This window comes from Ambystoma mexicanum, chromosome 11 (assembly GCF_040938575.1).
Source record: "Ambystoma mexicanum isolate Mex_15411 chromosome 11, UKY_AmexF1_1, whole genome shotgun sequence".
Taxonomy (NCBI): Eukaryota; Metazoa; Chordata; class Amphibia; order Caudata; family Ambystomatidae; genus Ambystoma; species Ambystoma mexicanum.
In genome coordinates, this window is record NC_090934.1 from 832,787,964 (window position 1) to 832,814,287 (window position 26,324).

At 42.0% G+C, this 26,324-nt stretch overlaps 1 protein-coding gene across 2 annotated transcripts in view; it reads left to right on the forward strand.

Annotated features, from left to right (window-relative positions):
- KCNC1 (potassium voltage-gated channel subfamily C member 1) overlaps nucleotides 1-26,324 on the forward strand; it is a 434,810-nt gene that overhangs the window by 404,883 nt on the left and 3,603 nt on the right. The window contains exon 3 of one of the 2 annotated variants that reach the window (XM_069623781.1): nucleotides 25,545-25,733. In XM_069623781.1, the coding sequence (XP_069479882.1) occupies nucleotides 25,545-25,733 (189 nt within the window). Of the gene's footprint in view, nucleotides 1-25,544; nucleotides 25,734-26,324 lie in introns of those variants that run through there. The other variant, XM_069623782.1, reaches the window with a different exon arrangement.

A 26,324-nucleotide genomic window follows, 5' to 3' on the forward strand; every position in this document is an offset into this window, starting at 1 on the left:
TACACCCCATTTTGAGACGGCCGGTTCGGGACGGGCCGATTTGGCACACCCTGTTTTGGTGCTGGGATGATTTGGCACGGCAGTACATGCCTGCCCATGAGAATTTCTGAATGAGGGCGTGAGAGTTTAGGCTACTGCTGGTTAATGGGGTGGGGTAGAGGGAATGAGGGCATTCCCAGCACGGGCCCGCCTTGGTAGCCGTTTTTGGAGACTGAAACATGCCACCTTACCACAGCGTAGCATAACCCCTTCATGTAAAATGGCATAGACAGCAAAAACTGGCAAAACTGACACTAATGACATTAGTGATATTACTTTTTTTGCAGAGGGTGAAAAATAGAAGTTTAAGGTGCCTACCTTAGGAATCATTGTTGCCCCACAAATAAGTGGCATATGTGTCTGTTTTATCCTCCAACATGAGGCAAATGCCCCCAAATAAGCCAGAGCGCAGCAGATAAGCACATTTCTGACCTTTGTTGCTGCACACACCAGTGAGCCTCATTACGAGTTTGCCGGTCCGGATACAACGGTACCGGTAAGCTTACCGGTACCGTTGTATCCGGACCAGCAAACTCCGAGTTGTGCTCGCGGGTGCCTTTCATTCCGCCAGGTCTGCCCTTGCGGGATGAAAGGCACCCGCGAGCACAGCATTTTGGATGCACAGACACCGTTGATAACAGTGCCAGTGCATCCGGCTTCTCCACTCACATTCAGCCCTATGGGGCTCAAATGGGAATGGGGAAGAATTTTTTCCAGCGCCCAAGAATGGCCAAATACCGGGTCCGGCAAGGCTGTAATGACCCAGTAATGGCCCATTTTTGGGCGCCGAAAAAATGCAACTCCGGCGGCAGCCATGTCTGTTTTACAGACACGGCTACCGCCAGGGTTGTAATGAGGCCCGCTGTTGTGTTGATGTGTTTAGACCAATAACAACAGCAGCGCATGCGACACAGAGGAGCGTTATTCGGAAGAGAGCCTATAACATCAAAAATAATCTTTTCTTTTATGTAATTACTGTGTACGGAGAAAGTATCTTTTACAACAGAATTGCCTCTACTATTAAACTTAAAGTCTACTTTGAGTTTGCTAAAGATTCCCCAATCAACAATTAGAAATACTTTCTTACCCCTTCGAAAATCCTTTTATTGCCAGTGTTCAAATGGATGGAGTAAACTACTCCCAGGTCAACATCTTATTTTATCCGGAGCCTCCGGGACGATATAGGGGGAGTTTAAAGGCTGGAGGGGGGGTATCTGTACTTTTGCCCGCTATGGAGCCACCGAGCACCCCAGCCAAGGTTCATGGTAGCTATGGACGAGCAACCAAGGCTTAAGCTCTCAAGAGGTGATGCAGGCTGGTTCTTAAGTACAGTGAGTCCCCAAGCCCCCAAGAATGAATGTTCACACACTATGTTAGGTGCTAACACAACTCTTTATATACAATTAAGGCTCAGATATATATGTATATATACACACACAATTCAATAAAACATGTTGTACTCTGGTAATGCTATAATGACAAATCTATCACTTAGGGCCTGATTCACAGAGCGTTTTCCTATGGGATTGCACCATTATAAAAAAGCTTCTGTGAATTAGGTCCTTAGTCTTTAGATTCCTTTAAAATGCATCAACTGCTGGCAGTTCTACTAGAGCATTCAAATCATTCAGTAAGGTGTATCAGCATAAACAATAAAGAAGGAAGGCAGGTTAAGGCTAGGAATGCTTTCTTTGGAGATAGATGCACAATTCTGAATGATGACCCCCCCAAGTAATAAAAGAATTAACAAGCCCAGTCCATACATACTCAATAAGCCTTGTTTCTTGGTCAAAAGGTTCAACCACCCCAATGTACCTGAAGTGGAATAGTTTCTTTGACGGTTCTTCAATGGTATCCTTTGAGCATGAACCCCCTTTCTGAAGAAAGAGCCACTGGGCGTTGAGATCCGCGAAGAAAAGTGGAACACTTGCAGTGATACTGCAGCTTCGACGGTCTTTTCCACGATGGTGGAAGTCCTGGGAAGGTGAGGCGTGCAATAGGCCTCGATGCAAAATGTTTGGTTTCGCAAATAACACATGTTGGACTTGAAAGACCTTCGGTGGTGAGGGATGCAGGCCCAGCAGCGGGCATTGGGTGTCGAGTGTCACGGTCGCGGTCCTCTGGCCTGTCGACGCTGCAGCCATTGCATGTACCTCGAGATAGCTTTGGCGTTCGGGACTCACCAGGGGACCTTGGATCTTCACTCCGTCAGCATCCTCGGAATGTCTTTGTTGGCTTCTGGTGCCAGGAAACCCACCGGCCGACTTTCCTCGGCAGCCAATGACCTTCGCTTTCTCCGGCGGGATAAAGTGGCCGGCAGTGATGGCAAGGGAGCCTTCTGTCGAATGTTCTTATGCAAAGTGGAGCTTTCTTGGCTCCGAGCATCAAGCAGCCCAGCTTCAGGGTGTCCCCACTTCTGGGCAACACGATTCAACTTAGCTTCCAGCAATCACGGAAATCTTCCGGCCCCGGTCAACGCCAATGGACTTCGACAACCCTCGATGTACAGGCGCTCTATTCAGGATTCTCTGCAGACCCCTTTTCTAGACCTCAGAACTGACTTCCAGGGTGCTTTGATGATGAGCAGCAGTTTGTGCACAATGGTCCATGATAGCTCGAGGAGTGGTCTACTAGCCAGGTCCTCTCTTAGATCAGTCCTTGACGGACTCGACAGCTTTTGGATTACACCAAAGGAAATGCAGCAGCAATCTTCCGCAGCTGGGTTTCAAGGATCAGCTTCAAGTTTCGACTTCAGCTTCTGAACAAATTTGGTAAGTGTGAGGTCCCCAGATATACACATCTGTCCCTCATTCACTCTGGCTAAGTCAGGCTCAGTCAGCCAATCACACAGAAGGGCATTCATGCAGGCAGGCATCCAATCAGGCTCACAGGCATTCAGGCCATTAACTTCCACCCAGAAACCCATAACAAGGAATGTGGATTGGGTCAAGCACCCAGCCTTTCAGCGCACTACACTGCATTCATATCAGTTTCAGACAGGGCTGTCTCATTCATTGTGTCACACACAGCGAAATAGAATGCATATTGGTCAAACTCTATTCGCACAGGTCCCACCCCAAAGGTGTACCCTTAACATACAGTCACTGGGAAGGTTCCAGCCAGTCTGGTCTGGACTTCCCCAAGATACCATAAATGGTTCTTCCACCCAACAGCCTTCCTGCCTTTGTTCTTTGGCACCCTCTTACTTGTCCCTTATCTTCTCTCCTCTTCTTCACATTTCTTTTTGCTTCCTATGTTCTCTCCTTCTCTGCTTCTTCACTTAGCCTCCCCTGATTTCTACCCTGCTCCCCTTTCCTTGTCTTTGTCTTAATACCCGGGTTCTCCATTTTCTGCATCTCCCAGTCCGATTGGACTCCACGGGAATGGGGACCACGGTAGCACCAGCACCGTTAATTTATGAGCAGGAGTTGTTTTATAATGAAACACCCATGGATTTAGGGGATCTACAAATGTTGGGATGGCCATCTGTGATAGGAAGTTCCAGAAGTTCCAGAGACGTGTGTTTCCTTAATTGAGAAAGCCTTACCTCACCTTTTAACATAGTGAGCCCTTAGGGTTAAACCCTTAAATTTCGGTTGATAGTGTCTGGTGAACGATTAAAGATACATTGAGGGTTAACCCTGAATTAAATCATCAAATGGGCAAACGGTTGACCTAAAGCACCATGGGCCTCATTACGACTTTGGCGGTAGCCGTGCCCTTATTAAGGACATGGCTACCGCCAACCTCGCTACCGGCCCGGCACCGGCGACTGGGCTATTACCAGCCGATTATGAGATGAATGGGCCGGTAATTGGCCATTCGTGGGTGCCGGTATGGTCGGCCTCCCGATCCCCATTCTGCCCAAGAGGGCAGAATGGGGGTCAGGAGCATGGTTGCACCGGCACCGTTAATAACGGTGCCAGTGCAATCACGAGTTCTGCTCGCGGGTGCCGGTCTGCACGCCTGGTCAAACCACGCGTGCAGTCCGGCACCAGCAAGCAGAACTCGTAATGTGGTGGAGAGGTAACAACGGCGCTGGTAGCTCTACCGGCGCCGTTGTTGCCTTTCCGCCACATTCGTAATGAGGCCCCATGTGTACATTGTGATGGGCATTAATACTCCCTTGGCCATTCTGATTACAATGGAATGAGCACCTGTCTTTCAATAGCAATAACTGACAGTTAGGTTTGTAGCTGAGCAAATGAGGGTAATGTCTGGTATATGATATCAATACTTGCTCTATGATGTAAGATCATGCACTTGTGTCCATGATTTGTGACCTCTAGCACTTTGCACCTCTGTAACACACACGTGGTGACAAAGGTCGATGTCTATGTTGTACTCACTTTATCTGCTCTAACTAAGCCTAAAGTATACTTATCTCTGTTGCGCCCAGTTACCTAAGGGTTCAGAGCACATTATCAAATAAATAAACAAACAAACAAGAACCTGGACATCACATAGCAAAACTTGGCAAATGATGGAACCATCTGGGCAAACGGTATTCCTCATGATTTGGCTGCTTAAATAATCACGGTTCTGTTCTATAAACTTATTTATCCCATGGAACTGACAATAGAGGCAGGCTACTATGAGAGTTCATGAGCCTGATAATATCACAGGGTACAGGCTGAGCTGTGAAACTGACGTTGCTGCTTTCAGGGCCCATGACAGAGTTGAATGGGTAGGTGCTGAAAGCGAGAAGCCATGTTCAATTGATGAGGAATCAAGATTTTAGTGCTAGGTCCAAATGATGGAGGTACAGATGGTCTGAGCAGTGATGAAGGGCCTCCACCAGCACCTGTCAATAGGCCTTTTTTAAACAAGATGCATCCCTCATTGAAACATGATGAAATGAATAACAGAACCCAACTTGGGACAAATAAAACTTCTCAAAGCTGCAATACTTTCCACAACCTTGAATTTGCCCACGGGCAACCTAAGTCTGATAACTGATGTCGAAAAAGGCCACAACATGAAATCTATGTGCTGGCATAGATAAGATCTTATGTAACCTTACATTTAGCAAACTTTAAATTTACGTTGAGAAAACCTTTGTTTGATAATACTGATAATCATGTCAACAACAAATTGCCCAGGCAATTTACTAGAGGAACAAATAGTTCACAAAATGGTAGCTTCTGTATGAATGTGGACATTACAAAAGTAAACAGATTGGGAACTAATAACCTCTCAGCCCTGATGACCATGGAACGATGCAGGAAAATGTGTAAAGTGGGTCAATTAATCCCTCAAGTGCAACACAAATTGAGAATAAATTAACTGATAGAGACTTTTGAAATGTCTGTCAACATCTGAACCAATGGACAAATCTCATTAGACCTATCACTCATTACGAGGAAGGAATACTAAGAGAACTGAAGATAGGAAACCTACTTCCTCAACACTACGAAACAATCTTGTATATATGAACAATGGTCCAAATCTCAAAGTGTGACAATGTAAAAAGGGAGATGCCTTAAAAAATAAATGCTGTCATTGGCTAAAACATGTGAGAGGTTGTAAATGAATAATCTGTGCGGACGTTATTACGGCGGTTAGACACCATAATTATTCTAATAAAATACAAACCAACTAGATAACATTGAACTCATTTTGTACAATGCCTAATTAGCTGAAGGACTACGGCAGTATAGAGTATAGAAACATTCCACCCAGGAGTTCAGCAATACAAAACAGCCCTATACAATTTAAAGACCAATAGCATTTTACCTCAAAGCACAACGTGTGGGAAAGATGAGAATGGAAAAGTCTTTCCAAAGAAGCATTTTAATTTAGAGGACAATATTGGAGATTTGATTGTGCTAGATTTACCCTCACTCCTCTTCAGCGGATTTAAAAACTGATTAGCCAACCCCCCATAGTAAATGGGACGCCACAGAATAAATACAATTACTGCAATTTTGCTGGTTGAAAATTGTCGTGGAATATTAAGGGCCTTGAAGTAAAATGGGAGATTTAGAATTGCAAATTTGAGAGATTATTGGTTTCCAGGAATCCTGGGCTCCACACACATTTCTAGAGAAGGCTATATATGAGTTTTTATGAACCTGCCTAGAATAGAAAGAGAGCTCGTCCAGATGAAGGTGTGATGGTTTGGGTAGCTCATACATTGAAAGATACTTTTTCAGTCTTGGAAAAGGGAGACAAAAACTTTGAGTCTTTAAGTGGGAGACAGGCCCTGATTCTATTGTATATGTAGTGAACACATATATGAGACTAATCAAAATGAATCTAAGCCTTTTTGATAAAGTCCTGAAAAATTTTGAAAAAACTAGAACCCGGGAGAGATGCCTTGATAAGCTAGTTGTCCTGGCAACGCATGATTATCTGTATAAAGATCAAGGTATGATTTGGAATATTCCCACAGCACAAAATGATGACATTTAGCCCTGTTCGTAACTAGCTTTAAGATTATCACGGAACCTTTTGCTGCACAGTTTTAGGCCATTTAATGGCCAATTTCATGATAATCATCCCCCATGATCGACCTTTAGAAGTTCAAGGTACAGCACTCAGATTATAGTTCGGTAAATGTGGAAAACTGGCATAATATATCGAGCTTTGGGGTAATTCATAGGATCATGTGATCATTTTCTTTGTTCTATTACTACTACAATATTGGCTCCAATAGTTACTCTGCAGGATATAGAGTACAATAACAGAATCCCAAACATGAAATCCCTTATGTTTATGAGGCATTGTTACCGGTCTTTGAATTACATTTCTACTTAGACACTATTTCCTCTAAAACAATATGGGGCAGGATATTCAGGGCCCGATTCACAGAAGTGTTTTATAATGGCACAATCCCATAGGAAAATGTGAATCAGGGCCTTAGTATTTTCTAAACCTTTGTAATAGTGCCTAACAAAAAACAGGGGACATTTTCCACACATACAAATGGGTTGTATGACAAAGAGTGCAGAGATTGTAAATTGAGGTTAGTTGCATCTTTTAAAGAATAACTCAGTTACATCACTGTGCACGGAATGTAAAGAGTTGATTTCAATAAACAAAAGGACTTTTAAAATCTATGCTGTGATGAATTAAGACATGTATATACAGTGAATAATACGCTGTCATTTTGGAATATAACACAAAGAGGTGATGCTAAAGATCACAAGGTTCAAGGGGAACATATTTCAGGTGAAATGTGGCTAAAACATGTTTCTACTTTGTACAATAAGACATGGAAAGGGGCAGGGAACAGTGAAATGATAGTGCCTATTTGTGGGAGAATACATTCTTTTTTTTTATTTACCGTTGTTTGGCCAACACAAGTTAGCCTTTCAACACAAAACATAAAAAATAATTTTGTTTTACAAAACAATTTGTTATCAACATTTAGTTACTTTAAAGAAAGTAAAAAACAGAGATTAACAGAATAAAATAAATCAAAACCCAATAAAAATATTCAACATACATCTTGATTAGTCTATGTCGCCATTCTCAATCTGTTTTTAAAATTCATACATTTCTTTACATTATCTGTGTCTGATTACTTCTCCATCAACAATGGTGTTAAGTGCAAGTTTACGTAGGAAATTTGTGACTGCATATCTAATTGGATACTTATCAGTATGAAATAGGGCCTCCCATTGCTGTATAGCATCCAAGTGAGCATGTTGCTCAAAATAACATTTAAAATAGAAGCATCTTAATGACAATAATTCCTTACAATCAACTACTAAATGTTTTAATGTTTCGCGTTCCAAATGACAAAATCTGCACAGTATATCACTATTATTTTACCTTTTCCATTTTACCATTAGGTCCTTGGTGTACCATAAATTCAACCTAAAAGGCAAAAAATCTGAACGATGTTGCAAATTAGGTGATTGTAATAGATAAGTTGCTGTTTCCCCAAACTTTTTCAAATAGAATGGATCTTGCTTAAATTTCACATATGTCATACAACAATCACGCGTTAGACACCAATCCAGTTCATATAATTTCGTTTAGCTTTTTCTGGATTATTAATCAAAATATCAAGAGATATGTCAGCATGAAACAAAATTTTCATGGCTCTATGTCGCCAGGATTTTCTAAATTCGTCATTAGATGTTTTTATATATTTTGCAATTAATATCAATAGAACATTTGTATATTCATTTATAACAAATATCCTATATAGGCAACAGATCTTCCATGTATATATAGCATGCATAGAAATGAAACCCAATTCATGTCGAATCAATGCCAGAGGCTCTTAGTTCGGTAGCATTAGGGCCTTCTTCCAATAGCTGCCTTCAAGTTTGGCCCAATAAGAATACGGCTTCAAGGATTTACTTTCGACACCATGAAGAACAATAGGTATCATTTTTTGTTTGTAATATGTAATTAATGGGGATATTCAAAATGTACAGTACTTGGATCTGATTATATATGACTGAGATATAGCAGTTGTCACTTTGATTTCTAGTGTAGCTTCATAGGCTGTATCTTGTGGATGGTTATTAATAGACATACCTAGATATGTATAACTCGAAACTACTTGCAATGGGATGCTCTGTAAAGTCCACTTATGTTTTACGTTCCTTTGACTATTATTCCCAAATTGTACAATCTGGGTTTTATCAGTATTGATTGTAATAAGATGATTAGTCGTGTACCTTTTAGGCCTTGTGGTGTCCTTGATAGTAAGACCATATCATCTGCATACATTAGTATATGTACTGGTTGCCCACTAATCCTTGGTGCATCAATATTCATTTCTTTAAAGCTGTTATTGATATCTGCTATAATATAATTGAATAGCGTTGAGGCCAGTAGGCAACCCTGCTTTAGACCACGATCAGTTGAAATGGAATCTGTTAACAATCCTTTTTGGCTCAAGCAAATCTGAATTGTGGTTCCAGTATATAACTTGTCTATCCATTTCAAAATATTCCATGGCCATTTATTGTCTAGTAGTTTTTTAAATAAAAGTTGACGAGGTATGGCATCGAATGCGGTTTTAAAGTCAACGAATGCAACAAACAAGAGTTGATTCTGACATTTCTCGTGTGAAATAATGGCTTGTAAAGTGATCAGGTTAATACATGTTCCAAGACGTTTCAAGAAACCTGTCTGGAAAGGATCTCTCTAACCAGCCATTTGTTGAATTTGGCTAGAACAAGCCGAGCAAATAGTTTACCGGGACAATCCAGTAAAGCTATAGGTCGGTATGAATTGGGATCCATTCTTTTGCCTTTTTTTAAAATTGGAAGGATGTAAGATTTCTTCCATGATTTAGGAATCTTGCAAGTTTGCTTCACTTGATTGAATATTTGAAATAGGATTGAGGCCCAGGCTGGTGGATTTTCCTTCATTGTACGATTATGTAGCCCATCCGGACCCGCAGATCTTGGATTACTAAGCTTCTGAATACAAAAACTTATATCATAAAGATCAAAAGGTAACCTATGGTCTAGATGAATCGAGTCGAAGTTGATGTGTCAAGTTGGATAGGGGGATTGATAAACTGATTTAAAGTGAGTATGCCAGGGTCCCTCTGGAATTGGATTGATTTGAATAGCCATTTGTGATTTATCTAACGCATTGTTAAGTAGTGCCCAGATACCTCCTGTTGATTTCTGAATAATCTGATGCATCATGTCTTCCCCATCTTTCTGATACATCAGTGATCTCCTTCCTCATACCCATCTGTAGTAAATTTGTTTTAATGTTCTACCATGTCTAAATCTTAATTCTAAAGGAACATTACGTACTTACTACACCACATCTAGGGCCTCATCACGAGGCTGGCGGTAACCCAAAAATGCAGCGGCAGCGCAATTACCGCTGCATTTAAGGGTCCGCCAGATCATGGCCCTGGCGGATTTCCCCCCAGCTGTGAGCTGGGGGAAATCCGTGACAAAATTGCTGATTTTCGGTGCTATTACCACCAGCGGGAAATCCGCCAGTGGTAATAGCGCGAATTTTCCCATTGGGCCCAATGGGGAATGAGGAATTCCCGAATGGGCCAAATGGGGAATGGGCACTAACTGTTCCGCCAAACCCGTGATCTGGTGCAAATAGTGCCGTTTTTTTTTAAGTAGGGCTAATAGCGCCGGTGGTAATAGTGCTAGCGTTACCGCCCAACTCATGATGGGGCCCCTAGTGTTCGTGTTAGATTCAAGGATTTGACATTACAATACATATAATCTAATGTTGCTTCCAAGTTACCTCTATTCCAAGTGGTATTTGCAGGAATATCTCCTGCAATGGAACCATTTAACATAAACAAATTCCTGGATTTCATTAGACTCAGCCATCGTAACTCATACGGGTTAAAAAGGACTGTAGCTCTTGCAATTAGATGAAGATTTAGATCTCCCATGATGATTGTGTGATTGATTGTCATGTCTAAAGCAATTAAATCCAATAACATATTTATCTTTTCAAAAAATATATTTGGAGCCATCTGTGATCGACGCCAATATATATTTATAATTACCATTGAAGATCCATTCTTTGTTAATTTCAACATCTGTATGTAGGGGCTAATGGAATCATAGTTCTCAATGACAAAGCTTTTGGATTTTTTAATGGCTATTAGAAGGCCTGCCATGGGACGGCATCTTTCATTCTTTAGCGCAGGAACCAGATGAACATCAAAGGCATCCCATATTGGATTAGTGGTCAACAGGTCTCCTGGAGCACGACAATATCAGGGGTATAAAGCTTATTATTTCCATTATTTATAAAATGTCTGTAACCTCTCGTGTTCCAGGATACAAGGTTGATGCTCTCCTGATGTTCGGGTTGTTATGAGTTTTTTAATTGAAGTTGTTAGTTACAACATTCAGGCTTCCCGCTCAAGGCGAGGTCAAGATCTTGGCGATGAACCGAATTTATATATGTTCTCATTAATGGAGCAGAGTATTGGCAATTATTCGAGTCATGAGAAATCGTGTCATCGGAGAGGCTGAAACACAAATTGTACAAGGCCACTCTCGCTTGCCATAAAGAATTATCAATAATACATTTTATGAATAATCTAGCTTCAGTTAGGTCCTTGTCATCTGTAAATTCTACTAATTCAATATCATTTGAGGACAAGTCAGCCAGATGTGGAATATCTCGAAAAATATTCAATATACAACTTCAGTTTAGATCGTATTGAGCACATGGTTGATCACAACTTATTATCAATTGGTAATAGTTCTTATATTACGGATTAAGGTTATTCGACTGAATATTTGATTTAGAGTCTGCGTGGGCTGATTGTATAAACATTTGAGCCACACTTGGCCGTCGGGTTAATTTAGCTGGTTCAGTGGCCTTTTGGGTTTGGTTCTCATCTCGCCGAAGGCACAAGGGACCCTTCAAAATTGGCATATATAATGTCTGAGGTATGTGTAAAGTTGAATCAACATTTTTATCATTTGATTTTCGAAATTCTTCAATGTATTGCCCAATTGAATTGCGAATTTCTTCTCTTAATACTTGAACACTGGTTATTTCTAGTTCTTTTGAAAATTTAGGGTCAATAGTTGGAAACAAAGTATTGTTTGGTAAAATCATGGAGCCATCCTGAGTATTATCTTTGCCTACTAGGGCTACAATATCACTTAGAGGTTGATAATCTAGAGGCATCTGGTTAATTATATTTTTCGAACCTGCAGCCTGGAGCACTTGTGAGTTAGGTATCACAGGTTCAGTTATCATATTATCAGAACCAGATGACAACATTTTAACAAAACGTCTCTTTTTCAATCTTTGAGCTCTGAATAGGGTTGGTTTCTCAATCAACCCTTTCCTCTTCGTGTCTCTTGATGTTTTTACCACTTTTGCTTGAGTGGATTGTTTCTTTGCAAAAATATTGAAAGGATTTTTTTGTTGCTCTAGATCAACTATGAGGTTAGGAAGGGTTATTTCAGGTGCTATTATCTCTGGCTCAATCGAACTTGAGACATCGGAAGTTTCGCCCACATCACATATCACAGGAGTAATAACCTCAAGGACTACCTCCGCTCCAGAAGTTTTTTGTTTGGTACATTCAACATTCACATTTATTTTACTTGTCTCTTGATCAAATAGTATCTTGACATTTTTAACAGGCATAGGTTTCTCAGCCGCATATGTTGTCGAAGAAGTCAACAATAACTTTTGTTGTTGACATATAGCTTTTGTTTGTGCATTATCAGACATGACATTGAGTAGCAATTCTGTTTGCCTCGCGATTTTCAAGTCTAGAGTCTCATATAATTTGGCAATTGTTAATAAAGCTGTGTTCAGGCGCATAGCGTGTTATTAAGCGCCGGAGCTTCAGGGAAGGGGAAGTGCTGAGATTGACAGTCATGCAACTGAAACTGTTGGTCGCCGGGCGCATCACTGAATCTAGATCTTCTTGGAGTTGGAGCTATGAAGGACAATGAGTTATTAAATGATTGGTTATCAGTTTTTTCAAATAAAATTGGGGATTTAGATAATTCATGCACAGATGTAATTTTTTCTGGGCTTTCCACTGGTGGTACTTCATTATTCAATAAATTTGGAGAGGATGAATTGAAACCTTCCTGTAATTGGATAAGGTCTGTGGTATTAGAGCAAATATATTGAACTTTAGAAGGTTCAGGACTTCTGGAACTTGTAATATTCATGAATGCTAAAGCCTTGTCATGTATCTCACCTGCTACAGTTCATTTGTCATATGCTGCATATAAAGCGTGTTGCAATTCAACCGAGCAGGTGGGAGGAGATTTTAATAACGTCGCACTAGCTGCGTGGATGGATTGAAGAGGTCATTGGGGCACATTTGAGGTTGTGTGGACAAAGTTTTACCATGCTGACAGGCATTTTCTAAAATGGAATCAGATATCTCGACTGTTGGATATGAGCATGCTTCATTCAACACTGAAGACATATTAGAGAGTCATGGGCATGCCGTTGTGACAAATGGAATGCTTTCCAAGGAATCTACAATCGTTGGATTGATTTTTGCATTTGGTAATCTAGAATTAAATTAGGTCTGTTGCGAATCCGGGCGACAAAAAAACCTTATATCAGTTGATAAGGAGATCGCCCTTTGATGTTTTTTACTTGGCCCACGCAATTTATGAATGCCTACAACTGGTGTTTTCAAATGATTGTAGGAATTTGTGGATATACTTTTTTCAAATTCGGTATTCGGGGGCATTCCCGCTTTTAATGAACAGCTAGAAACTGACATGGTTCCTATTATAAAGTTCACCTAATTAATTTAACCAAAATTAAGAATATAAGACAAATCAAAGAAACAAGACAAAAAGAAAAATAAGGAAAAATAAAATAAAATACCCAATCACAAACTTAACCTGCTTGTCCAGACCCCCGTTCGCCAGCTATACAGCGAGACAGCAGTTGCAAAAACACTTAAGCAAATGCACTTTTGCAAATGCGCGTGCGCAAATGCGCGTGCATTTTGTTTATATGGAGTTCTGGGTAAACAGGCGGGATGAGTGCTAAAAACAAAGGAGAAAACAAACGCAATAAGAATGATTGCTAGGTGAGTCTCTATGGGGGCTCCTATTGGAGTTTCAAAGTGCCACAGTTTCAAAGTTCAACAGACTGTACCGCTTGCTCCTATTGAAGAATGCACAGCGAGCAGCGGTCAGGTGGTTCATTCACTGAAGGCGATGGTGGGGCAGCACTGGATACTTGAATCTTGGCATATACCGGCAGCAATCCACAGTGAGACAGCAGTCACAAAAACACTTAAGCAAATGCACTTTTGCAAATGCACGCGGCACAATACATTCACCACTTGATATTTCCATGAATGAAATTGGCCAAGCTATATCCCTACAGAAAAGCAATTAGGCTCCCAGAATCCACACAATTCCAAATGATCTGTTCAATGCCTGATATATGTATCCGTTTCTTTTTCATATCTTTTAATAGTATGACATAAAATGACTCCATTCCAAGCAGTTGGAAAGAAGAAGAGAGTATACTCATACATAAGGTGATATGAAAGGTGATAAGAGTTATCCATCGCTTTATAGTCCAATTTTGCTATTGGATGCTAGTGGCAAAATATATGGGAAGGTTTCACTGGGGAGAATTGACTGCTTGTCACAAAAGCGGCAGATTCTAACTGACCTCCAAGCAAGGTTCAGAGGAGTGAGCATTATTGATCAGGTTTTCCAACTCTTCATGCACTGCAAAGGCAACCTCTTTATTTACTATGTGTCGACTTGCGTGCAGCATTTGATGCTGTACCTCACTCAGAATTATGGTGCCCACTAACCAACATGGTTGTGCCAACAATCAAACTTACTTCTATTGGCAATTTATATTGCGATTATTATGCAGCAGTGTAACTCCACCTGGAGGTGAAGGCACAAGCCCATTTACAGTTCCAAGGGGGATTGGAGAAGGTTGCATTCTGGCACCTCTTTTGTTTACTTTGTATATAAATAAGATTGCAAATGAATTATGGGAGGTTAAAATGGGTAAACCAGTGCTGGCTGGAAGAACAATGGAGACCTTGCTGTTTGCGGATGATTCCACCTTAATCAGCAAGACCTCCAAGGCCCCACAACATGGTTTTGGGATCTTTAATGATACTTGTAACGAGTTGGGCCTAGCAATCAATGTAATAGTAACAAAGAACACTGTGTGGTCCACTAAGAGGTTGAAGGGACCACAATGACATCTTTGAGGTACTCTTGTGGAATAAATAACCTATTACAATTATATGGCGGTACAGATTAGTTGCAAGGTAACATGGGATGAGCAAGTTCAAAAAAGTGGGCTAAATCTGGCCAGGTAGGTGATGCTCTAACGCCAAACTCTTAATGATTTGGAGGCAGGCAACTGGCCGACATTAGGGGTCTACCATGCACAATTGCAGGTGGCCTCTTTATATGGCGTAGACACTTTTGGCCACAATAACAATGTTAAGTTGCAAGAAAGTAAAATGATTACATTGTTATTAAGTTGCCAATTATTATGCATAGCCTTCCTCTTTAATTGGAGCTGAGTGATATCGTCTATGAAATCAAATTTAAGTCATTACTATCTATGCTCGCTTGGATTTGGGCCGATCAACATTTATCTTGTTTTTGCATAGCTATGAGCGATGTTCTGAGCCAACAAGGCTCATCACTATTACCCTAGCTTAAACATATTAGAAAAATGGCTTTTGAAATAGGTACCCCTGAATTATGGAACCATGTACTTTTTCCCAATAGGGGACTGTTGCCCTTCAAAAAAGAAAACGGATTAGCGTTTCAAGAATTGCACTATATGTCCAAAATCGCAACAATTACCCCAAATAGAAAAATCTCGAAACATTTAAAAAGGACAACATAATCGTACATTGAGAAAGCCAAGGATTTTAGTGGTAAAAGGCTTTTTTGAAACTCTGCTTAGGAATCTTACCGCTAGCTGATTACGCAAGCGAATGGTCAATGGATTGTGAAAACAAACTTACGTGTTGTCTCTGTGTGAGAAAATGTGTCATGTTCTCATATTCAGCTCTCGCTATGCATCAATCAAAGGGATCTGGCTCTTTCCCTTGTTTAGGAACAATAACATAGTATCATTTTGTTATTTGAGTTCAGATACTGCTTCTCTGAAGGGGAACTCAAGGTTCCTGCTAAGGGCATGGAGAATAGTTAGGTGTTGGTCTTCCATGGTTTTTGAAGAGAACTCTTATGTTTTTCATGATTGGTCAAGTTAATTTATATGTCTCCTCATTTGGCCCACTTAATAGCATTATTTATTATCTATGTTGCCGATGATTTGAAGTTGCTACTGCAATTAATTATTTATATCAAATATGGCAAACTATTAAGGTACACATGAATTATTTATGTGGTAATTAAATTGTTTTCATGATCCTGATTTTAAAATGTTGTGTATTATCTTTTTGTATGGTTTCTATGGGCTTGTCTGGAAACAAAACAATGGGCCTCATTACAAGTCCGGCGGTAACCGTGCCGGAAATTCCAGCAGGTTACCGCCGGACTCGTATTATCATTCCGCCTCGGTGATTGCCGGAATGACCGGGGCATTACAACCCCGGTGACCCGGTAATTCCGGAGGCAGAATTCTGTTAAACCCCATTCCCATGGAGTCCCATCGGACTCCATGGGAATGCGGAAAGTGGAAACACCGGCAACATGCTGTAATGGTGCCGGTGTTTCCACGTCTGCCTGCAGGCGGGTGGTGTTAAACCCGCCAGGTCAGACCTGGCAAGAGTGACACCTCCCGCCGGCAGAACTCGAGATCGGCCGGTCTGGAAACAACGGTGACAGCGGGTTTACCGCCATCGTTATTTCTGCACCGGCTGACTCGTAATGAGGCCGAATGTCTCCACCTCCTCAGAGGTATTCTTCCTTTTCTCACTTACTGCCAAAAGCTCACTGTCTCCAGACACCTGGTCCACTCTAGGCTGGACTACTGCAACAACTTATTTCTAAATCTGCCTGCCTCTACTATTCGCCCTTTACAACTCGTCCAGAACAGGACTGCGAGACTTGTCCTTTGCCTGAAGCCCAGGGTATCGTATCTCTCCAGCCCTGAAATCTCCCCACTGGCTCCCTGTGGCTGCAAGGATCAAGTTCAAGACCCTCTGCATTGTCCAAAAGGCTTTCTGGGGACGGGGACCACACAATACATGCAACTTTCTTTTCCTAAACATCTTCCTTCTCGAGCCCTCTGCTCATCCACGTCCAACTCTCTGAGGGTTAGACGCTTCTCCAGGTAGAGAGTGGGAGGTGGATATCTCTCTTTGTCTGGGGCCTCCCTCTGGAACAGCTGACCTGCCTCTCTCACACTTGAGCAGGACCATCTAAGGTTCCGGAAGCAACTCAAGACCTTCTTTTTTGCTTTCTCTCTCGCATTCCCTTGCTGATGTCCCTGTCTGCTGCACACTATGGTTACCTGGCCACCCAATGAACTGACGGGACCAGGTTTGTGCACGACCAGTTGCCCTTGCACTGCCTCCGGGCCTCCCAACCACTTAAGGGAGTGTATCTGAAACACTACAGTCCCTTGACTCTCTGCACTTATGAGCCACCAATTGAAGCACTTACAATCTACTTCCACTCTCCTCCCCCTTCCCCCTGGCACTTCTTCCCCCCCGCACTTGCACGATCTGAATGACACAAGGCCTAGTAAGATCGTTGTTTTGTCCTCCTCTGTCCCCCCTTTCGTGTCTTTGCCGCACCTAGAAACACTTGTATACAGACGCATTATAAATGACCTATTATATAATATTATGTGTGTGTGGATTGCTTGTCTTAATCTTGGAAGCAGTAATCCTGTACATCAGTCAAAATACCATGTTGGCGCCTTACATTTCGAAGCAGTTTATGACCAGTGCTTCATTTTTCTTTTCCAGTATCGGTTTATCAAATAGAGATAGCGAGAAAAATACTCTTACTTGAGCATTTCCAAGAATATTTAAAAGTTGTTGTAGATGGTACATATAATGTATATCTCAAGCCACAAAATGGCAAAAAGCTCTGTCAAGTCATCACTGGCACTAAACAAGTGCCTTGCATTTAGAATTTCTTTCAAGATCCTTATCATCGAGCCGCACTCAATCTTAGATATCCTTGATAAATCCAGTATATCCTCAATGTCTACTGGCTTTAAGACAACTATCAAAGTGCAAGGTCTTGGAACAGATCGCCACTTGGTAGGATTCTGTCCATGGTAGGCGACTTTCATTTTAATGTTGTGGATCCTTTACCAGAGGATCTAGCTGGATTGTTTGTTACTGGATCTAACATTGACTTGAACGGAGCACTTGATGATATTGCATTAACTGAGAAATAGTGGGATGCAAAAGTAATTTTCTCCACTTTATCTGTGAAGAAAGACATGTGATCTAAATGTCAATGATAATGGATGCCTGTGCCAACTTAGTTGTTCAATACCTTTGAAGTGGGAGTGGGTACAGCTAGAAGAAAGTAACAGTTCATGCACAAGCATTGTGGAAACAACGCCCCTATCCCACATTCACAAACCCAGAGAGAAGACAGCAGGGAATTCCATGACTATCCATAAAATTAATAGTGATACAACCCTGGCTGCTAATAGGTAAATTAGCAGCCAGGGCGAGGCAGCCAACCAATCAGGTTGCTCAAATCGTTGGCTGAATCCCACAATCTCAGCCCACGTACCGAGCAGCCTGAGGGCTGCTACTCTTCCCGGCCCTCTCCCCTCCACCATCCTCTCCAGTCCCTTACCACCCAGCAACCCCACTTTTTTTATTCGTTCAATGGTGGCCGCCACTGCTGCTGCTCTGTGTCCCTGCCGGCCGCCATGGAGCCCCACCTTCCAGCTCCAAAGCGATCATCTTAAGAATTTTGTTTGAATTCAATCAAACAAAATACATTGCTGTTAGCACTCAAGGTTTCCAGATTTAAAACCCTGAGTGCTATTAGCAATAACACTCGATCCAGGATTTGGAGGTAACATCGCCAGGGCCCATCGATAAAGCCTGGGCGCTATAGCTTGGGCGCTAAAGCTTGGGCCCCAGGCCATTACCACCCGATCCAGCCCACTGTTTCAGGTGTTATTGCTATAATAAGTTCATATGGGTAGGGAGGAACAAGGTGAGAAAGCAGTACTAGGCTATGGGTAATGGTCACAAAATAATTTGGGGAGATAAACTAATTGACTAATATGTTAAATAAATATGTTGTTTTAGTAAGGAATACTAAAATATTAATACTAGTTTGAAGGGCCATATTCACTACAATGTGACAGACTCCACTACCAGATACATTCCCAACATGGTCAAAGTCCATCCCTGCAAATTTCACCTTGTTGGCAATGATACACAATAACGGACGGTCTAAGGGACCCCGCATTTCCGAGGTATTAATGGGTGGCCATACAATTATCAACTTCACGTTGCCTGCTGTTCCTACACATGCCTCCAGTGCAAAAACAAATATCTTAACACTTTCCTGAAAGACAGGGACATTTTATTTACGATGGAAAAAGTGAAGAATCTAATACACAAAACAGGAACCTGGAAGGAATCATGATGTCTCTGCATACATATTTAAGAGAAGAAATGGAAAGACATGGCTCGAGGAGGTGAAAAGGACAGCATGAGCATAACGAACAGCGGGCAGTCTCAATCATACTGAGGAAGGACATGTTATGTTATTGGCCCTCATTACGACCCTGGCGGATTTTTTCCGCCATCGACGGACTTTCCGGCCATGGCGCAAAGTCCCTTTACGCCATGGCGGATGGCGGACTTACCGCCCCATTCCGAGGTCGGCGGGGCGGTAAGTCCCCATTGACCCATTTACCCTTCCCCATTCCCATTTCGGCCCCATAGGGCTCAATGGGAGTGGGGAAGGAGTTAATTACGCCACCGTAAAATACGGTGGCGTAATTAACACCAAGGTCCCAGAGCGGCATGGATTTTTCCGCCCGCAAAAAGCGGGCGGAAAAATGACCATGGCGCTCCAGGAACTCGTAGTTGGCGGTAAGGGGTCCGCGCAGCTAACGCTGGCGCAGACCCCTTAGCGCCAGGGTCGTAATGAGGCCCATTGTTATTTATACCACGGCCGGTGCCGTTTTCATGGTCTGCAGGCACCATGGCGGATCTGAAAAGTAGTGGGATGGAGAAGGAGCGTGCAGGAGAGCTTTGCTGTGCTGTGGGTAGCTTCAGTTCGAGAAAAAACGGCCACTGTGTGTTGGGTTTGCTTTTAGTTGATGTGGGTTTTGGTGCTGTTTCGGTGTGTGGGTGTCTGTGGTTTAGTTTCATGTTTTTTGTTGGGGTAAGTTGGGTGTTGTAGAGCGTGTGCTTCGATTTTATGAGTTTTTTTCCCAGTATTGGTTTATCAGATGGAGATAGCGAGAAAAATACTCTTACTTGAGTATTTCCAAGAATATTTAAAAGTGGTTGTAGATGGTACATATAATGTATATCTCAAGCCACAAAATGGCAAAAAGCTCTGTCAAGTCATCACTGGCACTAAACAAGTGACTTGCATTTAGAATTTCTTTCAAGATCCTTATCATCGAGCCGCACTCAACCTTAGATATCTTTGATAAATCCAGTATATCCTCAATGTCTACTGGCTTTAAGACAACTATCAAAGTGCAAGGTCTTTGAACAGATCGCGACTTGGTAGGATTCTGTCCATGGTAGGCGACTTTCATTTTAATGTTGTGGATCCTTTAACAGAGGATCTAGCTGGATTGTTTGTTACTGGATCTAACATTGACTTGAACGGAGCACTTGATGATAGTGCATTAACTGAGAAATAGTGGGATGCAAAAGTAATTTTCTCCACTTTATCTGTGAAGAAAGACATGTGATCTAAATGTCAATGATAATGGATGCCTGTGCCAACTTAGTTGTTCAATACCTTTGCAGTGGGAGTGGGTACAGCTAGAAGAAAGTAACAGTTCATGCACAAGCATTGTGGAAACAACGCCCCTATCCCACATTCACAAACCCAGAGAGAAGACAGCAGGGAATTCCATGACTATCCATAAAATTAATAGTGATACAACCCTGGCTGCTAATAGGTAAATTAGCAGCCAGGGTGAGGCAGCCAACCAATCAGGTTGCTCAAATCGTTGGATGAATCCCACAATCTCAGCCCACGTACCGAGCAGCCTGAGGGCTGCTACTCTTCCCGGCCCTCTCCCCTCCACCATCCTCTCGAGTCCCTTACCACCCAGCAACCCCACTTTTTTTATTCGTTCGGTGGTGGCCGCCACTGCTGCTGCTCTGTGTCCCTGCCGGCCGCCATGGAGCCCCACCTTCCAGCTCCAAAGCGACCATCTTAAGAATTTTGTTTGAATTCAATCAAACAAAATACATTGCTGTTAGCACTCAAGGTTTCCAGATTTAAAACCCTGAGTGCTATTAGCAATAACACTCGATCCAGGATTGGGAGGTAACATAGCCAGGGCCCATCGATAAAGCCTGGGCGCTATAGCTTGGGCGCTAAAGCTTGGGCCCCAGGCCATTACCACCCGATCCAGCCCACTGTATCAAGTGTTATTGCTATAATAAGTTCTTATGGGTAGGGAGGAACAAGGTGAGAAAGCAGTACTAGGCTATGGGTAATGGTCACAAAATAATTTGGGGAGATAAACTAATTGACTAATATGTTAAATAAATATGTTGTTTTAGTAAGGAATACTAAAATATTAATACTAGTTTGAAGGGCCATATTCACTACAATGTGACAGACTCCACTACCAGATACATTCCCAACATGGTCAAAGTCCATCCCTGCAAATTTCACCTTGTTGGCAATGATACACAATAACGGACGGTCTAAGGGACCCCGCATTTCCGAGGTATTAATGGGTGGCCATACAATTATCAACTTCACGTTGCCTGCTGTTCCTACACATGCCTCCAGTGCAAAAACAAATATCTTAACACTTTCCTGAAAGACAGGGACATTTTATTTACGATGGAAAAAGTGAAGAATCTAATACACAAAACAGGAACCTGGAAGGAATCATGATGTCTCTGCATACATATTTAAGAGAAGAAATGGAAAGACATGGCTCGAGGAGGTGAAAAGGACAGCATGAGCATAACGAACAGCGGGCAGTCTCAATCATACTGAGGAAGGACATGTTATGTTATTGTTATTTATAGCACGGCCGGTGCCGTTTTCATGGTCTGCAGGCACCATGGCGGATCTGAAAAGTAGTGGGATGGAGAAGGCGCGTGCAGGAGAGCTTTGCTCTGCTGTTGGTAGCTTCAGTTCGAGAAAAAACGGCCACTGTGTGTTGGGTTTGCTTTTAGTTGATGTGGGGTTTGGTGCTGTTTCGGTGTGTGGGTGTCTGTGGTTTAGTTTCATGTTTTTTGTTGGGGTAAGTTGGGTGTTGTAGAATGTGTGCTTCGATTTTATGAGTTTTTTTTCCCAGTATCGGTTTATCAGATGGAGATAGCGAGAAAAATACTCTTACTTGAGTATTTCCAAGAATATTTAAAAGTGGTTGTAGATGGTACATATAATGTATATCTCAAGCCACAAAATGGCAAAAAGCTCTGTCAAGTCATCACTGGCACTAAACAAGTGACTTGCATTTAGAATTTCTTTCAAGATCCTTATCATCGAGCCGCACTCAACCTTAGATATCTTTGATAAATCCAGTATATCCTCAATGTCTACTGGCTTTAAGACAACTATCAAAGTGCAAGGTCTTTGAACAGATCGCGACTTGGTAGGATTCTGTCCATGGTAGGCGACTTTCATTTTAATGTTGTGGATCCTTTAACAGAGGATCTAGCTGGATTGTTTGTTACTGGATCTAACATTGACTTGAACGGAGCACTTGATGATAGTGCATTAACTGAGAAATAGTGGGATGCAAAAGTAATTTTCTCCACTTTATCTGTGAAGAAAGACATGTGATCTAAATGTCAATGATAATGGATGCCTGTGCCAACTTAGTTGTTCAATACCTTTGCAGTGGGAGTGGGTACAGCTAGAAGAAAGTAACAGTTCACGCACAAGCATTGTGGAAACAACGCCCCATCCCACATTCACAAACCCAGAGAGAAGGCAGCAGGGAATTCCATGACTATCCATAAAATTAATAGTGATACAGCCCTGGCTGCTAATAGGTAAATTAGCAGCCAGGGTGAGGCAGCCAACCAATCAGGTTGCTCAAATCGTTGGCTGAATCCCACAATCTCAGCCCACGTTCCGAGCAGCCTGATCGCTGCTTCCTTTCCTGGCGCCATCTCCCCTCCACCATCCTCTCGAGCCCCTTACCACCCAGCAACCCAACTTTTTTTATTTGTTCGGTGGTGGCCGCCACTGCTGCTGCTCTGTGTCCCTGCCGGCCACCATGGAGCCCCACCTTCCAGCTCCAAAGCGACCATCTTAAGTATTTTGTTTGAATTAATTCAAACAAAATACATTGCTGTTAGCACTCAGGGTTTCCAGATTTAAAACCCTGAGTGCTATTAGCAATAACACTCGATCCAGGATTGGGAGGTAACTTTGCCAGGGCCCATCGTTAAAGCATGGGCGCTATAGCTTGGGTGCTATAGCTTGGGCCCCAGGCCATTACCACCCGATCCGGCCCACTGTATCAGGTGTTATTGCTATAATAAGTTCTTATGGGTAGGGAGGAACAAGGTGAGAGAGCAGTACTAGGCTATGGGTAAAGGTCACAAATTAATTTGGGGAGATAAACTAATTGACTAGTATGTTAAATAAATATGTTGGATTAGTAAAGAATACTAAAATATGAATACTAGTTTGAAGGGCCATATTCACTACAATGTGACAGACTTCACTACCAGATACATTCCCAACATGGTCAAAGTCCATCCCTGTCAATTTCACCTTGTTGGCAATGATACACAATAATGGACGGTCTAAGGGACCCCGCATTTCCGAGGTATTAATGGGTGGCCATACAATTATCAACTTCACGTTGCCTGCTGTTCCTACACATGCCTCCAGTGCAACAACAAATATCTTAACACTTTGCTGAAAGACAGGAACATTTTATTTACGATGGGAAAAGTGAAGAATCTAATACACAAAACCGGAACTTGGAAGTAATCATGATGTCTCTGCATGCATATTTAAGAGAAGAAACGGAAAGACATGGCTCGAGGAGGTGAAAAGGGCAGCATGAGCATAACGAACAGCGGGCAGTCTCAAGAATACTGAGGAAGGACATGTTATGTTATTGTTATTTATACCACAGCCGGTGCCGTTTTCATAGTCTGCAGGCACCCTGGCGGATCTGAAAAGGAGTGGGATGGAGAAGGAGCGTGCAGGAGAGCTTTGCTGTGCTGTTGGTAGCTTCAGTTCGAGACAAAACGGCCACTGTGTGTTGGGTTTGCTTTTAGTTGATTTGGGTTTGGTGCTGTTTCGGTGTGTGAGTGTCTGTGGTTTAGTTTCATGTGGTTTGTTGGGGTAAATTGGGTGTTGAAGAATGTGTGCAGATTGCAGTGATTTCAAGTGTGTGCTATGGTAGAGAAATCAGTGTGTTTTGTTTGTCCTGTTGCTAATTCTTCTTCTTCTTGTACAGAGTTTCAGTTTTTGATTATACAGTATCGTGGATCGACGGTACAATTTAGGGGGACAAGCGGATCCGCTCTCACCTATTAAAGCTGGCTTTTGCCTACTTTTGCTCAAATAGTGGGGCACCAATAATCAAAAACTAAAACTCTGTACAAGAAGAAGGAGCTTTAGCAACAGGATTCTCTCCTGATGATCCACTATCGAACATCGGGGAAACACGTGTTGAGAGAAATGTATAGTGTTTGAGAGAAATGAATACAGTGACACTTCATGAAAGAGAGAAACAATTGCAACGTTTGAGAGAAATGGAATACAGTGACACTTGATGAAACTAAACTGACTAAATAAACTACATATACAAGAATAAATATTTGTGTAATTGTGGTATTTGGACAACTCTAAAAGGATATAATACAAGATAGGCAACATTAGGGATGGAGTGAAACTTGTTCACCCTGTGATACCAGCATTTTTGTAATAAGCTGGCGCACTGAGAAAGATACCGAAGGATAACTTGGATCATAGTCTATTATCGAAATGCCGGCGAGTGTTCTGTGTCGGAAGGTGAGGAAAGGTACTATACACTTGATTGCGCGTGGGTGGAAGAAGCACTTCTTTACTACTGTGTTGACTTGTGGTTTGTGTGTTTCTTGAGTCGTAGTGCATTAATATTCCAAGGTCATTAAGTACTTTGGAAGATTCCTGTCAAATTTCCATTTCTGAAGGCCATGACATGTGATGTTGGTTCAACAGGTTTTTAGGTATGAACATGGTCTCTGTTTTGTCTGGGTTGAGTTTAAGGCTGTTGGTGCTCCTCAATTCATTTATTTCTGTGAGACAGTTGATAAGGGCTTGGTCTGGTTCGCCAGTAGTGTTGATTTTATAGATGATGTGTGTGTCGTCTGAGTAGTTGTAGCAGGGGAGTCTGTGTCTTTTGATAAGATTGATGAGATGCAGATGGTCTCTCCCCTTCTGTAGTGGCATGGCAGGCTGAAAAACGATGGACTGGAGGGTTGCCCAGAACTGAGCCCATCGTTATGATTGATTCAAAATCTTCGAACCAACACCTCTTGGGTTTGCTAAATGAGATGTTTGTCTAAAAGGTGCTCCATCATAATATCTTTTATTGTGCCACAATCCTTTTCAAAAGCATGCACCTTTTAATTGCAGGCCTTCGTTCACATATGTACACCATAAACTCTAAATCATACGTTTTGGAATTAATATAGATCATGAATTTGAGAATGCTATTTCTCTTTTAAAAACAAAATAACTAAAAAAAAGTTGCTTTCATGGAGGCTGTCTTACAATGTAGCAACATTTCCAGACTTTGGCGTATCAGAAGTTTTCTCTTTTTAAACCAGGCAAATTCTAATCTGTGATTGGAAGGAATGTGTTACCTTTTGTCAGAACGTAATCTTGGTAAAGTTACTTATGAACTCTAAGCATACAACTATGTGCCTGCAGTAAACAACATGTTTCAATGGCCTTTTGCTTGTATGTTTGAAGCTTGGAAACTGAATGGCGAGATGGCAAAGGCGGCGCTGGCAAACGAAGACTGCCCCCACATAGACCAGGCACTATCGCCTGACGAGGCCCTGTCCTTTACCAACTCTAGCATTCGGAAGAGAGATGGACCATGCTTCCTCCTACCACCCAGGGAGTACCCATGCCCGCCAGATGGAGGAATAAGAAAGGGTATGTAGACCAGGTCTTATAACCGCATAGACAGTGATGTGTTAACAATTTAAGAGACAAAGAGCCACTTGAAGTAGTCCATGTGGTAAAACACTACGTAGAGGTATTCCTTTTGTGTTTTTAATGTACGTCTTCAAAAGTAGATCATTAAAACAAAAGAAAGACTTACATATTATCTTGTTACTGTGTGCACTGTGGTCCTCTATGGAGCGGTCCAGTAAGATTTAGCCATGCATGCTTTAGAATGTTTTAAGTATTACACACCTGAAAATGTGTCTATTTTAGCACATCCATAGAGTATAATTACTTCAACAAGGGCACTTGACGTCTGGTGTAATATGTAAGCTTCTTTAGGACCAGAGCTTTGTCTAATACATTGTATTTGTTCATGTCTAATTGTCTGCTTCTCAAAATGTCTTTTTGTGTTGAGCTCATTGCACAAAGCAGGGACTGCAATAGGTATGGTAATGTACATTTCTCATGCAAACAGAAATGTATGGGCCTCATTTTAATTTCATCAAGCCTATACTGCCATTATAGATCCATTGGAGTGCTGCCTGGTACACAGCTTCCAAACATCCTCATCTCCGT